The 25,199-nt window shown below is 37.2% G+C and overlaps 2 protein-coding genes across 4 annotated transcripts; one reads left to right on the forward strand and one right to left on the reverse strand.

Moving 5' to 3' along the window:
* Positions 1-248: 248 nt before the first annotated feature.
* LOC141719488 (uncharacterized) lies at positions 249-671 on the reverse strand. Its single transcript, XM_074521871.1, has one exon. It carries the CDS (start codon positions 669-671, stop codon positions 249-251), a length of 423 nt encoding a protein of 140 aa, XP_074377972.1.
* A 17,308-nt stretch (positions 672-17,979) lies between these two features.
* LOC141720784 (protein DYAD-like) lies at positions 17,980-24,974 on the forward strand. Of its 3 annotated transcripts, XM_074523394.1 has the most exons (11): positions 17,980-18,160; positions 19,142-19,208; positions 21,344-21,425; positions 21,566-21,678; positions 21,821-22,515; positions 22,650-23,033; positions 23,166-23,219; positions 23,335-23,443; positions 23,543-23,596; positions 23,837-24,412; positions 24,535-24,974. In XM_074523394.1, the coding sequence occupies exons 2-11, from the start codon at positions 19,152-19,154 to the stop codon at positions 24,739-24,741; spliced, it is 2,331 nt and encodes a 776-aa protein (XP_074379495.1). In that variant the 5' UTR covers positions 17,980-18,160; positions 19,142-19,151; the 3' UTR covers positions 24,742-24,974. The 3 variants fall into 3 exon arrangements, with proteins under 3 accessions (XP_074379495.1, XP_074379494.1, XP_074379496.1); XM_074523393.1 differs by lacking the exons at positions 17,980-18,160; positions 19,142-19,208 and adding an exon at positions 19,487-20,700; XM_074523395.1 differs by lacking the exons at positions 17,980-18,160; positions 19,142-19,208 and adding an exon at positions 19,489-20,481.
* The last annotated feature ends 225 nt before the right edge of the window (positions 24,975-25,199 follow it).

The raw sequence follows: 25,199 nt of genomic DNA on the forward strand, positions 1-25,199 counted from the left end.
TTCACAACCCCGACTTCTAGAGCTATCTTCAAACCATTGATTAGTGCTTCATACTCAGCATCATTGTTGGTGACGTAAAACTTGAAATGAATGGCACTCATCAGACGGTGTCCTTCCGGGGTAACCAAAACAATCCCGGCTTGAACTCCATTATTATTAACAGCCCCATCGACATGCAAGATCCACCAAGGGTGTTAGAACTCTTCTCTCATGTCGACAGGGGGATTCCCTTGTGAGGAAGGTTATGCCTACACTATAGCCTTATTATCTATTTTAAAATTAAAATCAAGTATGAAATCAGCCAATGCCTGCCCCTTGATTGCTGTGTGAGGGCAATATTCTAGATCAAACTGTCTCAACTCTACCGCCCACTTTAGCATTCTTCCTGACGACTCCGGCTTATATAAAATGTGCCTGAGGGGGTAAACGGTGCGGACCTCTATCTGATGAGCCTGGAAGTATGGCCTTAGCTTCCGTGCCGAAAAAATAAGGCCGTATACTAACTTTTCCATGCTGGTATATCTGGTCTCTGCATCTAGCAACCTCTTGATTACATAGTACACTGGTGATTGGTGACCTCCTTCCTCATTTACCAACGCTGTGCTGATAGAATACTCTGAGAGGGCCAAGTACACAATCAACGTTTCTCCATCTTCTGGCTTGGCTAACATAGGAGGATTTCCCAACTGTTCCTTAATTTTCTAAAAAGCCTCTTCACAATCCGAGGTCCACACGAAATCCTTTCACATCCCTTTAATTTCCTTAAAGAATTCCTTGCATCTATCCGAAGACTTTGAAATAAATCGATTTAAAGTTGCAATCCTTCCCGACAAACTTTGCACTTGCTTAATGCTGGTGGGAGATTTCATGTCCAATGGAGCTTTGATTTTCGCATGGTTTGCCTCAATTCCCCGGTGGTTAACCATGAACCCCAAGAATTTCCCTGATTCCACACCAAATACACACTTCTGAGGATTCAGCTTCATTCTATATTTTCTCAAAATGTGGAACATCTCAGCCAAGCCCGCTATGTGATCCTCCGCTCTTTTAGATTTGACAAGCATATCATCCACGTACACCTACATTGTCATCCCGATCTATCTCTTAAACATTTTGTTCACTAGTCTTTGATAAATTGCCCCAGCATTGATTAAACCAAACGATATCCCAATATAGCAATAGAGCTCCCTATCAGTAATGAAGAAGTGTGCTTTTGGTCAGGTTCATATATGGGGATTTGGTTATAGCCAGAGTATGCGTCCATGAAACTCAGCAGAGCATGTCCTACCGTAGCATCGACCAACTGGTCAATTCTCGGCAAAGGGAAGCTATCCTTTGGACACGCCTTATTCATATCGGTGAAATCCACACATGTTCTCCACTTGCCGTTAGGCTTTTTTACTAACACCGGATTCGCCAACCAATTTGGGTAAAAAGATTCTCTGATTAGTCCGACATCCAAGAGTCTATCTACTTCCTCTGCCAAAGCTACAGCCCTTTCTGCACTTACGGCCCTGCGCTTCTGCCGGATCCCCTTATGTTTGGGATCGATGTTCAATCGATGGCACATGACTTTTAGGTCAATTCCCACCATATCAGAATGGTTCCACGCAAATACATCAAGATTTGCCAAGAGGAATATGGAAAGCCCTTCTTTCAATCTTGGAGCCAACTGAGATCCAATTCTCAGAACTTTTCTTGGATCCTTTTCATCGATAGGGATTTCAATTATGTCTTCTGCTGACCCTATTTTCTCTATGGGCATTGATATCTGGGGGTCCAGGTCGAGCTGATTATGATCCTCATCACTTTGCTGAGAAGGCGCATCCCCTTGGAGAGGAGCATCAACTTCTTTACTTATTGAAGGCTCGCCCTGTATAGCAGGGGCATCAACTTCATTCATACTTGATATGGTAGAAGGCATGCCCTGAGATATAGAGCCTCAAGTTTTCTAAACAGCCCTCTATTCTCGTTTACCTCAAAGATGTGTTCAATCGACGCGGCCACAGGTGTGTATCTGCTCGTTCTATTGTCATAGCTTGAGGGAGGGCTCCATTCCCTCCTCGTGGTCATAGTATTTACCCGATTCGGGCTTCGACTATTCCTTCGGTATCTTGGGCTCGGAGATATGTCTCTCTTTCTTGCTCTGCCCCTCTAACTTGTCTGCGAAGTCGGTTGTACTTCTACCAGAGATTGTTCTATGGCTTTGAATGATTCTGCCAAAGCAAAGACATCTGCCAGAGTGGCCGGGTCTTTTCCCTGTAAATATTTCCAGAAATCCAAATCAACCCTTAGTCCTGCTATCAAAAAACTTTTCAAAGCTTCGTCCGAAGCACCTCTTACGATGGTGGACTCAGTGTTGAACCTTTTAAAGTAGGACGCCAAGCTTTCGTTCTCCCTTAGTTTGACGGTGACAAGAGTTGTAATAGACGGAGCATATCTCACAGCGGCTTGGAACTTGGTCAGGAACAAAGTCTTCATTTGGTCCCAGGAAGTGATCACTCCCGGCCTGAGCATTTAAAACCATTGTTGGGCGCTCTCCCTAAAAGTCGCCGCTAAGAGCTGACATCGAGCCAAGTCTGGGACTCGATACACGTTTATCTCTATATTGAATCGGCCCAAGAATTCCACAGGATCTAAACTTCCATGGAAACAGAGATCTCTGGTAGTGTTACGATATTCGGCCGGCAGCTGAGCTTCTCTTACTTCCGCAGAGAATGGAGAAGGAATTTCGGCCGTGGTTGTTACTCTGCCTTCCAAGTGGGTGAGTAGCCTCTTCAAATCATCCATATTGAAGGTTCCCACACCCGGGATAGTTTCCATGTGAGGCTGTGGACCTTGGGGAAGAGTTGGAGGTACTACTACCTAATCTCCACCTGGAGGAGCTTGTTGTTGGTTGGTGTTTTGGGCGTCCTCAGGTATTACAATCACTTCTCGGTTTCATCCTTGATTTCCCTCCAGATTTTCCCCTTGACCTCGATCGCGGCCCTGAGGGGTCTCACGATCATAGTTCACCACATCTCTATGACCATCATGCTCAACATAGTTATCTCGTTCTTCTCGATTATATATGCGGGTATCCCTGTAGCCGTGATAGTTGTCGTGACGGCATCCATCTAAGTATCTACCTCGGCCTCCGCCTCTCCCCCTCCATTGGGGTCTTCTCCAACGGTCACTTCCATATCCCCGACCATACCGGTCCAACGATCCGCGGGGAGGAGCTCTCTCATGATCGCGGTGTCGCTCCTGATTTTTATGGGAATTCAGGGGCACATGCGTTGTACCATGGGGCGTCACATCTCCACGATCGGCCTCCCTTTGCCATTCCAACAACAACATCTTTAGATCATCATCACCCAAGCGATCCTTCAAAGCGACGAAGCCCTGTTACTCGTTCTCCGGCATGGATTCCGCTTGCCATCGTTCCTCAAGACTACGCTCGGACCGGTGTGGGTAAGTGACTACCCGGTTATCTGCCCACGGCACCTCTCGTCCATCGACGTCTTCGTCCACAAGTTCCACGATCGGGGTTACGTCGTTGGAATAGTTTAGCCGTCATGGTGTTATTAGTATGCGCCCGCCTTCAGTTCGACCGTGACCGGCCAATGCATCTCTCTCAGTCATGGGAGCTTTTCCTGGTGCATGGGAAGAATGATTATGGCAAAGGCCCCTTCTGGTCTTGCGTAGTTCCATGGTACTTAGCCTTGAGTCAAACCCGTTCAGAGCATCTCCCATACAGTATAGTTGTTCTAGAAAATCAGCGTTACTGATCAATACAGGTGGTTGACCCCCAACATCTAGAGTGGCGCGATCAGTAATGGGTGGAATATAAGGCTCATGGCGATCATAGTCATGATCAGACTCCTCTTCAGAACTTCCATCATAAAAACTTCTGTCACGATATTGAGACATCTTAACTCCTATATACAGATCTTGATTATCCCCACATCTAGCGCTAATTTATTGACGGAGGAATTTGGGAGCAACAAAATTTGAGGTTCGTAGCTGAAAATAAGATCTGTGACGGTGGTTCTTCGTCAGAAAATGTGAACAGTAATCGTCGGATTTTATGAACAGTATTCATCGGGAAGTATGAACAGTGTTTGGTGGTGTCGATTATTGGTGGCTGAGATTGCTTAGGGTTAGTGGTGACTCCTTTGCACTCTCGCTTCTGACCCCTTACAATTTTCCTACATACCTCTATTTATAGGGAATCAAGACAACGTAGTTCTTGGGGAACAAGAAACCTAATGGGCTTAGATCTCTTGTCCCGAGGCCCAGTAGGAAACCTACTGGAAACCGTTTTCTACTAGCTTTAGGAATGTCCGCCGATGTGACCCAACCACAAAGGCCCAAGGCTCGTCCACGGCTTTGAGACTTCACGGATAAGGCATCTCCCTGGCCAAGGATAACCCTCCGCTGCCAGCTATTTCTCTAATCCGTGGACGCAGGTATAACCATGGTTCACCCCAAATATTGGACGCATCCTTGTCCCTCGGATAAGGAGCCCCTACCAGATTACAGGATAAGTGATCCCAAACTTTTCGGTGCAAAGTGCAGGATACTCCGAAGTCTCCCAACGAGGACACCCGTTGATTAAAGAGACAGAGCTCCCAAAACACACAACAGAGTTTTACCCCATATCCCCAATGAGGACACTCATTGACTACAGGAGGAGGCCTTTCATCCAGGCATACCCCTGGAGGTCTCTGACCACGGACACCACCTTCTTGTGGTTGCATTACAGGAAAGAGTTCTTCAATAGAGTACCTGCATCAAATATGTTAGTAATAATAATCTCCATCTTCCTTGAATCTGAAAGAGATATGTCCTAAGTCCAATCATGTATGAGGATTTAGGAATAACTTTTATGTAATCTGTTTTGATTTCATTGATATTAATAAAAGACTTGTTTTGTTTTTATTGCGGGCTCTATCTATTTAAATGTTTAAATAAGATATACCACAGTTTAGAGTAAAGCTTTTATGGATTGTGATGAGATCATAATAATGAGACCTAAAAGATGATAACTCTAAACTTAAATAGTTCCTGGTCATAGGATTACTAACTGGTAATTAATAATCCGCAAAGATCGGTACATACTATGCTTGCTTCATTATGAAGGATGTCTGTTCTCATAGAAATTTGTGTGGTGACACTATAGCTAGTATGTAGGTGCTTATTATAGAATAAGTGCACTGAACATGACTCACACAGCTGAACAACTAATGGAGTTCACTCACGTGTCAGCAGTTGTTCACATAGTGATAGTTGTACAAGTATCCTTAGACTTGAGGTCATCATAGTCATCTTGTGTACACTGAACTATGCTTTGGTTTAGTTCTTAGTCTCAAGGGACAATTATAAGGGTACTACTGGGTATAGGAATTTGTACACGAAGATAGTGTATGATCAATAAAGGATCTACCCCTTCCAGTGTAGGAAGAGAATGTTCAATGCTGATCCACTTATGTTAGTACAGGAATCTCTGGCCAGGGTGAATAAAATTAGAAAGGAGTTTCTAATTTACATTAAATAGAACTAAGCATAGTGAATGGGAAAGCAAGTGATTAAATAAGATAGGCTTGACACAAGTTCCATGCCTTGTATTTAATCGTGACATTGCAGGGTAGAAGGAATTAATTGTACGGTAACTACTCACTGAATAGGTTCTTGGTATTCTAAGCAGTGAATTCGTATTATCCGGATAGTCGCGATATGCTGAGAAGTATCCCTCACGATGTAGAATAAATATGATTAATTAATTAATCATATTTAATGAATTAGAGAATTTATATAAATAATGATAAAATAGTTTTATTATTATTTATTTCTACTACCGGCTTAATATTGAACCTACATGGTCACACCATAAAAGATAATGATTTAATGGTGGATAAATTAATTAATAATGGCTGATAATTATTTATTTATGAAATAAATAATTAATTGGCAAATTTAATAATTGATTAAATGAGATTTAATTGATTATAAATTAATTAAGAAAAAGTTCTTAATATTATTAATTAAGAATTTAATTTTTGGAAATTAAATCAAGTGAGAGAATTATTTCTAAAGTGTTTAGAAAAAGGATTAATAATTAAAAGGTGTTTTAATTATTAGTGAGAATAATAAAGGGTTAATAATAATAATATTTTATGGGAAAATTTTCAGCAGAAAATTTTGCCTATAAATATACTATTATAGACCCTATTTTTGCCTCAACCAAAAAGATTTACAAAACCCTAATTCTCTCCATCTTCTCCTCCTTCATTACATCAATTTCTTGGTGGATAGCGGTGGAGTGCTTCACACTTGAGGAGCAGCTGCTAAGGATCTCCGTTCATCATTTTTGGATCGCCATTAAAGACCTCCATCTTTCCATTAACGTAAAGCTTCTTAAGGTAAACATACTGAACTACGAATTAAATATTATTTTTCGCATGGATCCTGCGGAGGGTTTCGTTTTTTTTTAAGATTTAAATTTACGTTTTCGTTGCGTTTATGTGCTAAGAACCCTTCAATGGCATCAGAGCTACTTGCAAAAAGCTTTTAATTCGTTTATGTGTTTAACTGTTTTCGATATATGAGCATGTACGTGATTCGCCATGATTTGATGTTGATATAATATGCTTATATATGTATGGTTTTGAATATATGATATTCATGTGAGTTGTATAATCATAAGATGATTATGTAATCTGTATATATACTGATATATACATGATTTATGTTTGTTCTAATTATGAGAATCATATTAGATACGGATTCTGAATTGGCTGCTGCAGATTTGCTGAAATCTGGGTCTGGTGTCCGATTTACACAAACGAATATCGTCTGTAAGGCGTTTGACGTCGTTTACTACCCGTAAACAGTGATTCTTGTTTTTCTGATTTGATTCTAATTTTTCTGATTTTTGTCATATTTTCTTTTTATGATTAGATCATGGATAATATGATATGTTAAGATCAGATTATGTGTTTTAACATGCTTTTATGTGTTGTATGAGCATGGTGGATGGTTATGGCCTTTCGACCTTAGTGTAATGGTTTGGTTTTGGTTTTAAATACGACTTGCATGTTGTCAATCTTTGTAATCATAAATCTCGAATGTAACTCGAGTTATTCTTGTAAGTTCATTAGATTAGTTTTACTTTCAATCATGTAATGTAATTGAAGACTCAAGAAGGCTATCCAATGGAGGTGATACGAAGAAGAAGACGAGGCATACAAGAAGACTTATGTAATAAGTAGTTGTATTTATTTCCATCACCATATTAGATTGACCTTGATCTTTATCATGAGCTTGATAAAGATCACATAGGATGGGGCCATAACCAAACACATTTACTTTATTGCACTTTACATTTACTTGTTTATTTAATTTTATATATGAGATATATGCCTATGTTTACCATGCGATGATATATTTAGCTGAACTTAAATCAATATAAGGCGTGCTCTAGAAAATCTAGAGTAGGAATCGTTTCTTGCCTTAACAATAAATATTATGAATACGATCATGAGATTCTTATGTTTATGAAACTCGTAATTGAATATGAAATTTTAATATTGAGAGAAAGGATGATTCTGTCAATAACAGATTTCTATCTGTAAGAAAGGGTTATTAAGTGACGCCTCTTGACAATGCTCCACCCGATCTGGGAATCATCTGATTATCGATTATTGATTTGAAATATTTAATTTAAAAGGAAGAATCTCTTTATATTATGATTATGATTGTAACGTAATATAATCCCTCTAAAATTAAATAATATCAAGTAGTAATTGGCCAATGACACAACGGGCTTGTGTCGGTCATAGCTTTCCAACATGGTAGAAAGTGGTTCTTATTTTTAAATCATTGTCGTTTCGTGCTACAGCCGAGGGCTTTGATTTCGAAATAAGAAATACTTGTCTATTACATAGAGATGTGTACATTGAATTAAAATCTAAAGGTCGGTACGTGCTACAGCCGTGGGCCGTTGGAGACTGATTCAGTTGTACGAAATATTGGGTTAGACTTGACTTAGAATATTAAGTTTGTCGTGCCACAGTCGTGACTCAATTATTCAAGAGGCTAGACTTATCTTAGGGAATAACATAAGATGTAATTGACAAGAGTTGTCTGCCTATTGAACATCACATGACGTTTCGTGCCACAGCCGAGGTTGTGTGATGGAATGTAGGATCCCTATTCCCACTAGCATTATGAATGCTTAATTTTTACTTAGGGGGTTGAAAAATATTAGATAAACTAGTGGGAGACACTTATGAATAAAGACCCGATTCATATAGTGTTTTGAATTGAAATTGAATATTTGCGAAGTGTTGTTATGTGTTTATCATTTACAGATTTACTATATTCGTCATGTCTTCTGCACTATCACTCCGGAGCATACTAGATGCTCACAAGTTGACTGGTCCTAATTTAGCTGTTTGTTTTCACTGTAACAAGTTGGGGCACTGGAAGAGGAACTGCAAGGTTTACCTTGCAGAATTGAAGAAGGAGAAGGGTAGTAAGACTATCGCTTCTGATTCAGGCATGTTCATGATCGAAGTTAATATGTCACTAGGTCAAATTTCTACTTGGGTATTAGATACCGCCTGTGGTTCTCATATTTGCAATTCGTTGCAAGGACTAAAGGGAAGTAGGACTCTTGAAAACGATGAGATGATTCTATGTATGGGCAATGGAGCAAGGGTTGTGGCCATATCTGTAGGATCATTTAGTTTATATATGCCTACGGGCAAGACTATTATTTTGAATAATTGTTATTACGTTCCCTCTATTGTGAGGAATATTGTTTCTATTCCTATGTTGGATGTGGATGGTTTTTCATTTATTATTAAGAATAATGAATGTTCTATCCTTAGAGATAATGTTCTTTTTTGTACGTGGCATTTTAAATAATGGTCTGTATGTATATGATGTAGAGCATGATTTACTTCAGATTGAACAAACTAATAAAAGAAAACGAGATGATGAAAATCTGACCTATTTATGGCACTGTAGGCTAGGTCATATTAGTGAAAATAGACTGCGAACATTGCATAAGGAAGGGTTACTTGACCCCTTTGATTTTGAATCATATTCTACATGCGAGTCTTGTTTATTGGGTAAAATGACCAAATCTCCATTTAGTGGACATGGAGAGTGGGCTGCAGATTTGTTAGGATTGGTATACACAGATGTATCTGGACCAATGTCTACGCAAGCCATGGGTGGATTTTCGTACTTTATTACTTTCATAGATGATAGATCTAGATTCAGATATGTGTATTTAATGAAACACAAGTCTTAAGCCTTTGAAAAGTTCAAAGAATATAAACATGAAGTGGAGAAACAAACCAAACACAGTATTATAACTCTTCGATTAGATCGAGGTGGTGAATACTTGAATGGAGAGTTTCTAGATTATCTCAAAGAAAATGGTATAGTCTCCCAGTGGACTCCTCCATATACACCACAGTTAAATGGGGTATCTGAAAGGAGAAAACGAACTTTGTTAGACATGGTTCGGTCCATGATGAGCTATGCGAATCTTCCAGTATTCATATGGGGTTATGCATTGGAAACCTCAGCATATTTACTGAATAAGGTGCCTTCCAAATCTGTTGCTAAAACACCATATGAGATATGGAAAGAAAGGAAACCGAGTCTTAAACACGTTAAGATTTGGGGTTGTCTAGCTTATATCAAGAAAGTTGACCCAGATAAGTTGGAATCTCGATCCGTAAAATGTAATTTTGTGGGATATCCTAAAGAGACTTTGGGGTATTACTTTTACACCGATCATCGGGTGTTTGTCTCCAGACATGCTACCTTCTTGGAAAAGGAGTTTATTTTTGAAGGAAACAGTGGGAGCAAAATTGAACTTGATGAAGTTCAAGAAGCACAAACTACTACGGTTCAAGTGGAAACACCTGTTCAGACTGAACAACCTTCTGTGGAACAGCCCATTCGTAGGACAGGGAGAGTGTCTCGCCAACCTGAGAGGTATTATGGCCTTGTCATTGAGAATGACAATGAGTTGTCAATCATTGATGATGACAACCCTGTGACCTATAATGAGGCTACGAGTAGTGTTGACTTAGAGAAATGGCATAGTGCCATGAAATCCGAAATGGAATCTATGTATACCAACCAAGTATGGACTCTGGTTGTGGCGCCTGAAGGTGTTAAGCCTATTGGGTGCAAGTGGGTATATAGAAGAAAGATTGGAGCAGATGGCCAGGTGGAGACCTATAAGGCCAGGCTCGTGGCAAAAGGATTCAAACAAAGGCAAGGGATTGACTTTGATGAAACTTTTTCGCCTGTAGCCCTGTTAAAATCAATTCGGATTTTGCTTGCGATTGCTGCTTACTACGACTATGAGATCTGGCAAATGGACGTGAAAACGGCCTTCCTCAATGGGGAACTTGAGGAGGAAGTGTATATGACACAGCCAGAGGGTTTTCTTTCCAAGGGAAATAAACACCTAGTGTGTAAGCTGCTGCGAACCATATATGGTTTAAGGCAAGCTTCTCGTAGATGGAACATCCGTTTTGATGAGACAATCAAAGAGTTTGGTTTTATCAAAAATATAGATGAACCATGTGTCTACAAGAAGGTTAGTGGGAGCGCGGTAACATTTCTTGTATTGTATGTGGATGACATACTTCTTATAGGAAATGATATACCGATGCTACAATCAGTCAAAGTATGGCTATCAAAGAACTTCACCATGAAGGACTTGGGAGAAGCATCCTACATTCCCGGTATGAATATCTATAGAGATAGATCTAGAAGAATGATAGGTCTTACCCAGGGTACATACATCCAGAAAGTGCTTAAAAGGTTTAGCATGGAAAACTCCAAAAGAGGTCTCATACCGATGAGCCATGGAGTGTCCCTTTCCGAAAAAATGTCTCCTAAGACACCTGAGGAAAGAGAGCGTATGAGTAAGATTCCTTATGCTTCAGTAATAGGATCTATCATGTACACGATGTTATGTACAAGGCCTGATGTTGCTTATTCAATTAGTGTGACGAGCAGATATCAGTCCAATCCAGGTGAAGACCACTGGAAAACAGTGAAAAACATCCTTAAGTACTTGCGAAGGACTCAGGACATTTTTCTTGTTTTTGGTGGTGAATCTGAGTTGAAAATAGAGGGTTATATTGACTCTAGTTTTCAATCAGAAAGTGATAACAAATCCATGTCAGGGTACGTGTTTACTCTGCATGGTGGTGCAATTCAGATTGTTGAAAGAGGAGATGTCAACATCGAGAGAGTTGACACACATAACAACGTAGCAGACCCACTCACAAAGCCACTTTCTCAGAGTCACTTTGATCGTCATAAAGACAAGATGGGTATTGGATACCAGAGTGATTGGCTTTAGTACAAGTGGGAGATTGAAAGAGATATGTCCTAAGTCCAATCATGTATGAGGATTTAGGAATAACTTTTATGTAATTTGTTTTGATTTCATTAATATTAATAAAAGGCTTGTTTTGTTTTTATTGCGAGCTCTATCCATTTAAATGTTTAAATAAGATATACCACAGTTTAAAGTAAAGCTTTTTATGGATTGTGATGAGATCATAATAATGAGACCTAAAAGATGATAACTCTAAACTTAAATAGTTCCTGGTCGTAGGATTACTAACTGGTAATTAATAATCCACAAAGATCGGTACATACTATGCTTGCTTCATTATGAAGGACATCTGTTCTCATAGACATTTGTGTGGTGACACTATAGCTAGTATGTAGGTGCTTATTATAGAATAAGTTCACTGAACATGACTCACACAACTGAACTGATGGAGTTCACTCACGTGTCAGCAGTTGTTCATATAGTGATAGTTGTACAAGTAACCTTAGACTTGAGGTCATCATAGTCATCTTGTGTACACTGAACTATGCTTTGGTTTAGTTCTTAGTCTCAAGGGACAATTATAAGGGCTCTACTGGGTATAGGAATTTGTACATGAAGATAGTGTATGATCAATAAAGGATCTACCCCTTCCAGTGTAGGAAGAGAATGTTCAATACTGATCCACTTATGTTAGTTCAGGAATCTCTGGCCAGAGTGAATGAAATTAGAAAGGAGTTTCTAATTTACATTAAATAGAACTAAGCATAGTGAATGGGAAAGCAAGTGATTAAATAAGATAGGCTTGACACAAGTTCCATGCCTTGTATTTAATCGTGACATTGCAGGGTAGAAGGAATTAATTGTACGATAACTACTCACTAAATATGTTCTTGGTATTCTAAGCAGTGAATTCGTATTATCCAGATAGTCGCGATATGCTGAGAAGTATCCCTCACGATGTTGAATAAATATGATTAATTAATTAATCATATTTAATGAATTAGAGAATTTATATAAATAATGATAAAATAGTTTTATTATTATTTATTTCTACTACCGGCTTAATATTGAACCTACAGGGTCACACCATAAAAGAGAATGATTTAATGGTGGAGGACTTAATTAATAATGGCTGATAATTATTTATTTATGAAATAAATAATTAATTGGCAAATTTAATAATTGATTAAATAAGATTTAATTGATTATAAATTAATTAAGAAAATGTTCTTAATATTATTAATTAAGAATTTAATTTTTGGAAATAATTCAAGTGAGAGAATTATTTCTAAAGAGTTTAGAAAAAGGATTAATAATTAAAAGGTGTTTTAATTATTAGTGAGAATAATAAAGGGTTAATAATAATAATATTTTATGGGAAAATTTTCAGCTGAAATTTTTGCCTATAAATATACTATTATAGACCCTATTTTTGCCTCAACCAAAAAGATTTACAAAATCCTAATTCTCTCCATCTCCTCCTTTTTCATTACATCGTTTTCTTGGTGGATACCGGTGGAGTGCTTCACACTTGAGGAGCAGCTGCTAAGGATCTCCGTTCATCGTTTTTGGATCGCCATTAAAAACCTCCATCTTTCCATTAACGTAAAACTTCTTAAGGTAAACATACTGAACTACGAATTAAATATTATTTTTTCGCATGGATCCTGCGGAGTGTTTCAGTTTTTTAAGATTTAAATTTACATTTTCGCTGCGTTTATGTGCTAAAAACCCTTCAAAAACGATGTCGGTTTGCGTATCCATCGAATATGTTGGCATATTTGCTAAAATAGCAAATCAAGCTTTCCAAACTCCAAATATTCGTTCAATAACCATTCAACACGAATAATGAAGATGATTAAATCTTTCTTTTATATTTTGAGGTGCACGTGCGGTACCATTACTCCTACGAAAGTCTTGAATGTGATATCTTATGCTTGAACCTTTGTACGGAGCCATATATCCTTTTTTTTGTGGATAGCCTGCATCTACAAGATAAAATTTATTTCCAGTTGGATGTGGAAAATTAAGTTCTGCTCTAGATTTAGCCTCTGTTAAAATGCGACTATCGTGTGCGCCGCCTTCCCATCCTGCCCAGGCAAAAGTAAAACACATGTTAAAATCACACAACGCGAGAATATTTTGTGTTGCATATCCTTTACGACCAAAATAAGGTGTACGCTCTGATTCATGTATCCTACATTTAATATGTGTGCCATCAATAGCTCCAATAGCATTATGCATTTGAAATTAAAATAGTTAAAATCAATAGTTTTACATCCGTAAATATTAATGTACATGTATTTATCAACTTATTTTAAAATATGGATAATATTGACGGTGTTGAGGTTTATGATATCCAGCTCCAGTATTATAATTTGATGCATGAATTATAACATCTTTCGCCATTCTACATATTGCTTCCAAAACAGAATGAAAATGTCGATTATTTGTCTCACCTGAGTGATTAAACATTTCTTGCATTAAACGATTTCCTGTCCCATGAGCAACTGTCATTAAAAATATTCCATCTTCCTTGTATCCAGTTATTCCACGCGTCAGTACCAATCCATACCTTTGAACTAAATTGTGACACAATGATTTAAATGCAAACTTAGTCATACGAAAATCTTGATAACACCGAGTTTCATTACCATATTATATTTCATTTATTAATTTGTTTCCTGTGTGAATTGATGTACGACATGGTTCTTTGTGTATAAACGTGTTATAGTAATAGACCAAAGTATATGCGGCAACAATGCATACAACTTTCCATTTTTGTAAATTATTTTCACTTTCTTCCTCATTTTTTTCTGGAATTCCATTCCATACATTACCAGTTGATGAAGAAGCGAAAATATTATAAACATTAGTAGTCGATGAATTTGCGAAAGCATCATATGTATTATAAAAATCACCGGAAGTAGTATATGTGTTGAAAGAATTATCAAAAAAATTATTGGAAGACTGAAAATATGTAGCCTCTTGACCACTGCTATCTTCAGAAGCCGGGCTAAATTCTTCAAAAGGAATAAAATTATGAAAAGGGTTATAGTTATGTGTGTTAAAAGGATCCATACAATATAAAGTGATATTCGTGATATGAAGGTAAAGTATACAAACTGGATGCACTTGAAGATAATATATATACATAAATAGCACTAGCCTCATGTGATTCATCTAATAATTCATAATAATTCAGTACAGTAAAATATTGCAGCTAGTATATAAAGATATAAATGTCACACAATTTCATACACTCACTATTCCATACACTGCTCCACCATACATTACTATTACTATTCCACACACTACTATTACACCATAAAAATATAAATACATGATTTAAAGCCAATGTTAGGATAAAAACAGTGTGAAAACCTTATCCAACCCTTACAGAATAAAATTTAAAGTACTGTATGCAAATTTCATTATTGCAAGTGATTACAATTCACTGCCCTTCCTGTTGTTTCCCAGCCCTTGTAAAATTGTTCATTAGCTTTCCATAACGAATCTCATCATTTCGCGCCTTTAGAAAAAGGGTCATATTTCCATTGTCAATGAGATAACGCCTAGCATAGAAGTACATGTCAGTACCAGCCTTGACATGTTCCACGGAATCAAGGAGATCAACAGCCTCTAGTAAATTCACATTCGAATTAGCTGCCGTTGTTTGGGTACTCCTACAGGACATCGCAGCTACCAAGTCATCAAGCCCCTCCCTCACATACTGGGCTCCAGATTTCTTTCGCTTAGAACCACTGCTCCTTCCAGATTTCAACAAAGTTGATGGAAATAAATTAGGTGATAGTTCAATGATGTTGTCATCACTATCGCCGCTACCTTCTTTTCCATCATCATCATCATCATCACCAAACACCTCTGTGAAGTCCTCTCCCACTTCAAGATTCACGGCAGATAATTCCAAGGATTAAACCCAATCCACATAAACTAACTAAAAATTTAAAGAAAAATAAAAGAAAGGTACAACATCACAGTTCAATCAAAATTCAAAACATACTACATGTTCCTCAGTAACACAAAATATCAAACATCATTAAAACATCTGGAAAAAAATACAAATCATAATTACAATAAATTTGCATGATCCAATGTTGTAAATACATACATGGAGAAGAAAAGAGTACCCTTGAAGCCTGCAGTTTGATTAATGTAGTACAATACTACAACAACATCAACAGATTTCTTTAAGGTTATATGATGGAATGGTATACCAATTACAAGTTACAGCTGTGTGTGCTTGTCACTGTGAAAAAAATAAGAAGTAACAACAAATTTGTATTTGCTAAGTACATTGGATTACAGACTAAAACCAGTGAGTTTAATCACTCTTATTCCCTTATTATTTATTATTAGTATAATGTTTACTAACTTGATTGTGATTGTACGGAAAATGAGTATCAGTTTAGTGACAACTTGCAGGCACTTTTGGCGACATTTCTAGTATAGTCAGAACACAATCAAGAATATTAAACTCACATTCTTGAATCAATACAAGTTACAGCAATACAATTCAACAAAAGTTATCCAGTTTGTTACACTTAAATGTTCTAAAGCATCATCCCTCAGAATTTAAAGTTTACGAATGTGAGTTATTTTTATATGTAATATATGGTCTAACAATGAAATTCTGATGTCCAAACTATGATTATATACTACAAATTATGATAAATTATGATTTGTAATAATTATCAGGGAAAGGTCCTTGAGCCTCTTGGGGCTATTACTTCTGACAGCCAGTATACACATTATTGCCAAGGCTAACTAGCAGCGATTGCCAAGGCTGAACACAGGGCAAATTAACTACTATTTAAACATTTTATTTAATTCGACAAACGACATAAACTCATTCAAATAACAATCTTAAAAATAAACAGCAAATATTGACAATTACTATAAGGAATTTACTAGTATTTTTGTTGCCCACCATGATGCAGACGCTTCGATTGTCTTCGTATTCTCGTTCCACCCCAAGACACTTTCCCTAAATTAAATCTTCCTGAATAACTGGTAATTAGCTTTCATTGCATCCCAGTGATTCTTGAATTGCTTAATAGTGTACTTTACAGCCGGTTTCTGCTTCTTGAATTCATGATGAGCCGTATTCCACCCTTATTTGTTCAATGTTGCTCCTACCTTGTTACCTTTTACGACCTCAGCAGCACATAACTCACAGAAGATGGCATGTAACTCCTCGGTCCACTTAGCGGATCCGAATCCGGAAGACGCTTCCGCCTCAATCTCGGTCATCGACAAACAATTGATGAAATAGAAGAAGAGAAATCGATAATATGAAGGTTTTAGAGAACAGAGATGAAAGAAGGAGGAGTCTGGAATGGTTGCTAGGGTTAGTGAAGTGGAGATATGAGAAACAACAAATATGAGCTTCCTGGATTAGCTTGAAACGTGGGCTGAAAACAGGATTGTACCATTGAACCCACTTTCAGAATTTCCTCATTTTTGAGGCTGAATGACCATTCTCTTTTGTTTGCCAAATAGTCCGTCCAAAACGATATTGGGCTTTCGGTCCATATATGAGCAATATATGAGGTGCCAAACAGGCACTTAGTATTGACAAACATGGTTAAAGAAATTGACCGATTTTCACAAATTATCAATAAATCGAATTTAAAATATTTGATTGATTTAATAAATCGCTGATAAATTATCTGATAAAAGATTATCATGTCCAGAAGTGCATATATTTTTAATATTTACTCACACACGCGAAGTGATAATTAAAAATAGACCTTACGCTTGAAAAGCCAAATATTGGTTAAAATGAAATTTTTTTATTTTGAAGTTAAATATTAGATACCCCATGCATCGGATAATATATATATGTATATATATATATAACACTATGTGATTAAATTGAATTTTTATTATAACATTTGTCTTTTTTACCCCATCCCCAGGTCTTTTGTGTGGATGTATTATATATTTAACCTCCTGAAGCGCAAGAAAATCACAAATGACTGACTGAGTTCTCTTTGATTCAGCTGATTCCTCATATGAACGGGGTCAAATTTATTGGAATGGACTTTGATTGAAATGACTCGCTAGCCCAAAGGCCCAAATTGTGATCAGTTTGCCTTGGTGAAAAACGCTTATATAAGTGGTAAGAATTGTTAAAAGGGGTCGCATTACTAAAATGTATATTTTGCGGTTAGGTTAATATTACAAAAGTTGATATGGTATGAAATGGTCTCTTGTTGTTTAGTTTAATCTTCAAAATGAGGACTGATATTTTAAAATTTTATTTTTCAACTCATTTTGTCGCATAACCTTTTTTTAAGGGAGGGAATTCTCAATTCTTGTTTTTTTCGAATATTCTTTGTCATGACAAATACAAAATACAAAATTAGTCCAAGACAAATAAGAACTTGTTTGCTAAATCAGTACATAATAAAAACACGAAGCACAGGTAAAATAACTAACAAATTTAACAACTTTGTGGTCACTACATTTATACTTACAAAATGCTTATATGTATATACTGGCGCTGGGACTGCAACTGTACCATTTCTCCCCAACATTTTTTTCCATCACCCTGACACACACAAACATCTCTCTCTCTCTCTCTCTCTCTCTCTCTCTCTCTCTCTCTCTCTCTCTCTCTCTCTCTCTCTCTCTCTCTCTCTCTCTCTCTCTCTCTCTCTCTCTCTCTCTCTCTCTCTCCCCCATTAGCTGCGCACACACGCAAACACACTCATCTTTTTCTTCGAGGCGCCTCCTCTCTCTTTCTCTCGCTGTTGTACGGATATCCGTGTGTGTGTTTTTATGTGTAAACTCATTTTGTTATTTTTGTGCTTTTCGATCTCTCATTCGCTGCGTGCGCTCACTTGAATCAATCGATGTACACATAATATCAACTGTTGCGTCTCCATTTCAGCTCTTCTTTGTTACTTTTTGTGCTGATTTGAGAATCTCTGCGTGTGTTTCTATGTGTAAAATGTGTGTGTTTTGATTCAGTAAAGCTACCGGTTCTCTCTCTAAAAACCTGCTCATCAGTAGTGATTATATATATCATATATGTTCATGACTGTTTTTGTGTAATGTTTACTCAGTTTTGTGCTTCAATCGTGCGTTATTAATTAAGTAGTAGATGTATTTATCAATTGATGAGGCCTTGCTTTCCTTTATTTAGAGTCGCGATGAGTGTTTGTGCCTTCATTTATGAGTGTTTGTGCCTTCATTTATTTAGAGTTGCTACTCCGAGTTGTGTGTTTGTTGTTTTTGATCTTCATCCAAAGATCTGTATGTATATGTGCTTGTTTTTGTGCTTGCTTAATGTGCGTATTTCATGTTTTTGTGTGTGTATTCATTATTGATGAACGTATTGATTGAACTGGATTGTTGATTTGCACAATAAGAAGTTTCTTATTCTGAAAGGTCATTAGGTTTCATTTTTAGTCTCTCTGCTACTTGTTGTTTCCAAATAAGAGTGGTCAACATTTTTAAAAGCTGTAGCAGTCTTGATGATATGATTCCTGAGTAAAATATACTGTGTTTGTTTATAAATAGGCTTTTCTTCTATTTAGAAAAAAAGGCTTTTCTTCTACTTGCATTTATGTTATTGACTACCAACTCTCATAAACCCTAACTTTTCTACTCCTTTTTTCTGCATCTTCTCTGTGTTTGCTTTAAGGTTTATATACATACATATATGTTATATCTTCATTTTACTTGATGGTACATTTTTTTACAGTTTTCATCTGATTTTGGTTGGTTCTACCTCTACGTATGCAGTTCTTTTAGCATGGAAACGTACCATAGAAGAAGGCTCAGAAGTGCCCCCAGTGACAGCAATAACAATGTCAGTCTCTCTCTCTCTCTCACTCTCTCTCTCGTACAAATATTCTCTGATTTGAGCTCCATTACTTTCTCAATCTCTGAAATGTGGGCGCATGTAGGGTGATAGGTTACATGTATACCCTTTTCTGTTAGTGGTTTCAGGAGTTTGTCTTTTATGGGGTCACTATCTCACGCGCTACCACGCTCTCTATTTGTCCCCTGTCAATTTCTAGACACGCGTTGGTATTTAATGAAAGTTTGGTAAAGCCAAATTTTATCATCATGAGCTAGAGACAATATTGATACTGTGATCAGATTACAGAGAAATACATACTACATGTATATATTATGACTATGAGCAATAAATAATTAAATATTAGGGGTAAGGGTATTTTAATCTTTAGATATAATGAGAGGTTAAAATTGACTTTACAAGTGTTACTTACCGATTTGCCTTTTCTGATCCTGGTATTGATATTGATAAACCCAAATTTTTATCAATTTTCTATCATTTGATTCCAATCTAAAAGTTTGTGATGTTTGTTTCACAATATCAAGATTCTCATTTTTCCATATATTCTTCTTTGCATCAATTCTCTCTCTCAGAAACCATCTAGATTGTTAATATAGAAGTATTCAATTGTTTCTGTTGGGGTTGTCTAGTTGGGTATTGTAGTCTGGGTGTTTGATAAAATGCCTGAAAAAATTGAGTTTAGTTAATTGTGCTTGATATCTTGCATTGCTGACTAAGAATTTCAATTAAGTTTGTGTGTTGGTTGGGTGTTCAAAGAAGTACAAGATTAGGTATAGTTTTGATACATTTACTTTTGGTTATGGAGCTAACTTTCAAATCATGATATGCTATAGAAGCAACCATCACTTTGGACAGATCAAATGCACTTGTGAGACCTGTAATAAATTTTAAAGTGCTTGATTTAAAATTGAATAGATATTGGGGATGATTTAAGTACCTAGTTTGGGTTGAGGAATCAGGTTACGAGGGCCAAGTCGATGTGAGCCTCAATAAGCAACACACTAACCTTCAAATTCTATATGAGTTATATGTGATTCGTGGGACATGTTCTCATGAGCTCCCTTGCTACGGGATTGAATTATGCCTCACAAATTAAGATGTTCTGTCGTGAAATATTAATCTGTGAGAGGCCTTTCTTGACAAATATCAAAGCAAAAATAATGGGGAAGCCATGCCTTGATGGGAACTGAAATGAGAAGACATTTGATATGACTGATAATAAGGAAGGGTATACTTTAAGGGTTATTCATCTGTGTTATCTGTGAGTATCAAATCCTATAAATTACTTCAAATTGTAAGTGAGGAAATTAAATGTTTGGCTAATAGAACTCAGAGGATGAACACTATGCCCAAGATTTTGTGTTTTTGTGTTCTAAGCTTCACCAGGAGTCCTAAGTTGTGTGTAGATATCTCTGCTGAAGGAATATATATTGCACTGAATATGGTGTCTGGAGTTCTTAGTGGCCATCATTCTTTAAAGGTTATGAGTCCAGTCCTCTCTGAACAGATGAATTTTGCTTTGTTCGACGCTTGGAGTGTAAATTCTCATAAACTAGGTGCATGCTATATAGATATAAACAAGACTAGTTCGTGGCAACTTGTCTATTCGTTTCAAGAAAGTTGTATTGTTACGAAGTCGAATGTTAAAGTCCCCCCGCTTTTATCATCTAGTAGTGATCATCATGTTGTAGTCTAAATATTTACAGAACCATTGGCTCGGTAAATTTTGGTAATCCAGTCTTGTATCTGATCATCTGTTTTTACTGTATAGAACATTTGAACTCTCTTGGTAGAAAATTTCTGTTGATTGGAGGTGTTGGAAGATTTACTTTTGCTTAAGTTCTTTTTTAGCTGATTTCTAAATTTCTTAAAGGCTTCCCCTTTTATTGTTGCATTAAGTCAAGTTACTGTTATTCTATAATTCTCATCTCTAATTCCTTCTTCCAATCTATTCCTTCAAATTCATCACTGTAATGTGTCAACTTCTTCTGTTTACAAAGTTAAAAAGAGTAATTTTCAGTGTCACACACATACAAAATCACACATATATGTATATACTGGGTGTTGTTTAATGAAATAGGTGTATAACCATGGAAGAGTGACTTCTGTGTTGTTTTTTGCAGCAACTGATAAAAAGGCAAGAAACCCGCACTTTTTTTGAGAGCTCGCAAATACCACTTTTGGAGGGACAACTTCTGCAAATTGGTAAATTCCTAGATAACCGATCGCTCTTCACTATATAATTTTCTCATTTTTTCTCTTCTATTTCACTTCATTATATTAGTTCCTGGTTTTAACAGAGGGTAGATATTATGAATGATGAATTACTTTTTTCTGCCAAACAGACAATCAAGGTATTGGAGAAAAGCGTTTTGATGTTGGTTGTGTTTATGAGGTTGATCATCTGAACCTTCCCACCAGGACCCCTGTCCAACTGAAATCCATCCGTGTTGTGATGGTAATGTTACATTACAAATCCGTTTGTTTATGTATATAGATAGATAGATAGATAGATAACATTCTTGATTCTCTATCCATTTCCAAGTTACTGACTGTTATCTGCATTCTTTTTCTCTATTTCTATAACTTTGTGGTTACAGGTAACTGAAAAGACAGATTTAAATGTTTCAGTGAGGTATCCAAGCATTGGGTCTCTTTGCAACTATCTCAGCCACAACAAGATGAGCAGTACTGATATTTACCCTTTTCTGGATGAGGTATTTGTGATGGGAGTACACCTAGCAGGAAAAGTACTCTGCCGTCAGATATCCGCTCAAGAATTTGATGATAACAATCACTTTGAAGGGTTCTGGTTGATTAAAAACTCTCCTGAACCTGCTGCTCTGCGCGGGATTTTCATAAAGGAAACAACCACCCCTTTGATGTCTCAACTGAAGAGTAATGGGATGGTCAGGTGGGGTATTCGACGTCAAGTCAAGTTTCTCAATAGGCATGGAGACAGCAGCACTAGCCACCCACAGTCTTCAACAAGCTTTGTCAAAGGATCAAAAGAGAAACTGGATCATGAATCTGATGAAGACAATAAAAATGGAAGTGATGATGAAGACAATAAAGATGAAAATGATGATGAAGACAATGAAGATGTTGAAGAAGAAAGAGAGGACACAGATGAGGATGATAAGAAAGCTGTTAAAAGAAAAAAATATAGCTTGAGAGAGAATACAAGAAACGCAAAGAAAGTAAAACGTGAGACACAGAGCTCTAAGAAAACCAGGAGGAGTAAGTGCAAAAAGATGATAGCTGGAAGCTCCATCAACCGATGGTCTGCAGAAAGGTAAATGCTTGATTGCTAGTGATTGGAGTGCCAGTTGTATTAATTTGCTCATTTACTTTTTTTTTGCTAAATTGCTCATTTACTTCTTGCTGTCTTTATAATTGAAAACAAATTGGTCTACATTTGTTAACTAGGTACAAGCTAGCTGAGAAAAATCTTTTGGAAGTGATGAAATTAAAGGGGGCACTATTTAAAAGCCCAATTCTGAGGCCTGAACTAAGATTGGAGGCAAGAAAGAGAATAGGTGATACAGGGCTGTTGGATCACCTCCTGAAGCATGTGGCCGGTAAACTTGCACCAGGTGGAGCCGAGCGCTTCCGAAGACGACACAATGCAGATGGGCAAATGGAGTATTGGTTAGAGAGCGCTGATCTTGTCAAAATTAGGAAGGAAGCTGGGGTGCAGGATCCCTATTGGACTCCACCACCTGGTTGGACTCCTGGAGATTGTCCTTCTCAAGATCCTCTTTGTGCCAAGGAATTCAGATTACTCAAGGAAGAGAATGCCAAAATAAAGAGGTAATTAAGAATCCAAGATTAACTAAGAAATGAATTAGATAAATAAACTTCTTTATCACAGTAACTAATGACTGACTGGCATATTAGTGTTTAAAACTAGTTCTGTTTGGACTAATTGATGTTTGATGACAGAGATATGGAGGACATGGCGTCCAATTTTAAGGAAGAGATGCGAAAAGTCAGAAGGTGAAGAAACCACAGAAATAACTTTTGCTCATCTGAATAACAATCTGAAAGATTGCATGCATATCTAAATCTATATTGGGGCCCTAAAGATTAATTAGTTTCTGTGAATTAACAGAGAAATGGATGAGCAATTTACCAAGAAAATGCACGAGGAAATCTTGTCTTTACAAGTGCAAAGTTCAGCTCCTTTAAAATCTGACTTTGACTCTGCACTAGTCCAAGTGGTATATATGGGACTTGTTTATCAATGTCTGATCATTTGTGACTTGCTGTAAATTAGTTTCCTAGTCGCTAGCTATGTCTTATATCCAATTTTTTTGCAGAACAAGCACAAAGAGCAATTGAATAATATTTCGGATTCCATAATGGGAATGAAGGTATTCAATATAGCCTGTTGTCTTAAAGAGTCTTACAGGAAAAGAATAAAATTTCTTTCCTGTTCATATAATATACTTTAAAAAAATAAAGTTCCAGAGTATATGTTGCATAATCAAATTCCATATATCCTTTCCAATTTCCAATTCAGACTTTATCAAAAAGTACCATCTCTATATAAACTCTTCAAATGATGATACTCAAATGGGATTATCTTGGGATGTGTATGTGCATGGATCCAGGATCAGATAGGGACACTGAGTTCTATGGTGGACATTGCTTCAAAGACAATAGACTGTTGTGCCGAAAAAGAGAGGAACCAGGCAGCCTTAGAAAGATGCCAAGCTTTGGCAGTTATAAAAGAGAGTGTGTCTACAGAAGAAAAGACAGCTGCAGAGGAAAAGGCAGCAAAATTACAGAAGCTGAAAAGTGGATTCAGAATTTGTAAACCCCAAGGTACATTCCTTTGGCCAAACATGGCTCCCAACAATGGGTCCTCTCCAGTTGTGGTTCAAGTTGAGGATCTCTTTATGGTGCATACACCACCTTCAGTTTCATCCTCCACTGCTTCAGCTCCACCTAAGCTGCCCTACCACCAGCAGCAGCAGCCACCAACCTCTCCCATCCGCCCCGTGCCAGAGAGGCGTGCTGTTACAGTCACTGTTGAAACTGCTCGGTCAAATGATCAACAAAATGCCAACCAAGGTTACTCCTCTACCACCATCATTACCTCCCCTAGAAGCAACAACACTCTCATTAACCTTAATGACATTCCTGACACTGATGGAGCCTTTGGAACTACTGCTACCAAACGACGTGTGAGTATAACTATCTACATAGATAACTATATCAAGTCCTAAAGTTCTTTGCATTTAATTATTTTTTATCATATACAGAATATTATTATAGTATGTTTAACATTTGTGTGAAATGTATGCAGTTTCTGCCACCAGTGGTGAAGAGGGAGACTGCATCTGCTTGGAAGTGCGTTGGGAGCTGCCGATGCAGCAACACTAGTGCTTCTGTAGCAGAATACACAGTTGATGCAGGGGGAACCAATCAACAAGAAAAAAGGGAATGTACCTCTTCTACCTTGTGCGTGTCAAGTAGACATCAGATGCCTGCTGCTGATATCACTCGTGGCTGAATGAATAAAGACTTCATATTTTCTAGCTTATGTTCTTTATGTTGGTCATATATTACCTATACGGTCTGATAGTATGAACTAACGTCTATATAGTATATCCTCTAAAACTTATAATAGCGCAGACATACAGCTCTAAGATGGAATTACTGGCTACTATATGTCAGTACTTGTTAAAGGATCGTGTCTTTTGGTGGTACAATTGTGTGGAAAGTTAAAAATGTAGTTTGCTTGCCCCTTTTTTCGTTACTGTAACCAATTAATCAGTAAACATGGTTTATGATGGACAAATTAGTATTGCCTAATAATTTAGGATTTTTATCCTTTTGGAGTACGAGTACCCTTAATCCAAACAAAACATGATTGGAGACATTAGGCAATATCAACGCCTCCTCGCATTGTAATATGCTTACTGATCGTTTCCCCGAAATTCTAATGGCCTGTCAATACAGTTATCTATT

Source organism: Apium graveolens, chromosome 4 (genome assembly GCF_009905375.1).
Source record: "Apium graveolens cultivar Ventura chromosome 4, ASM990537v1, whole genome shotgun sequence".
NCBI classification, from domain to species: domain Eukaryota; kingdom Viridiplantae; phylum Streptophyta; class Magnoliopsida; order Apiales; family Apiaceae; genus Apium; species Apium graveolens.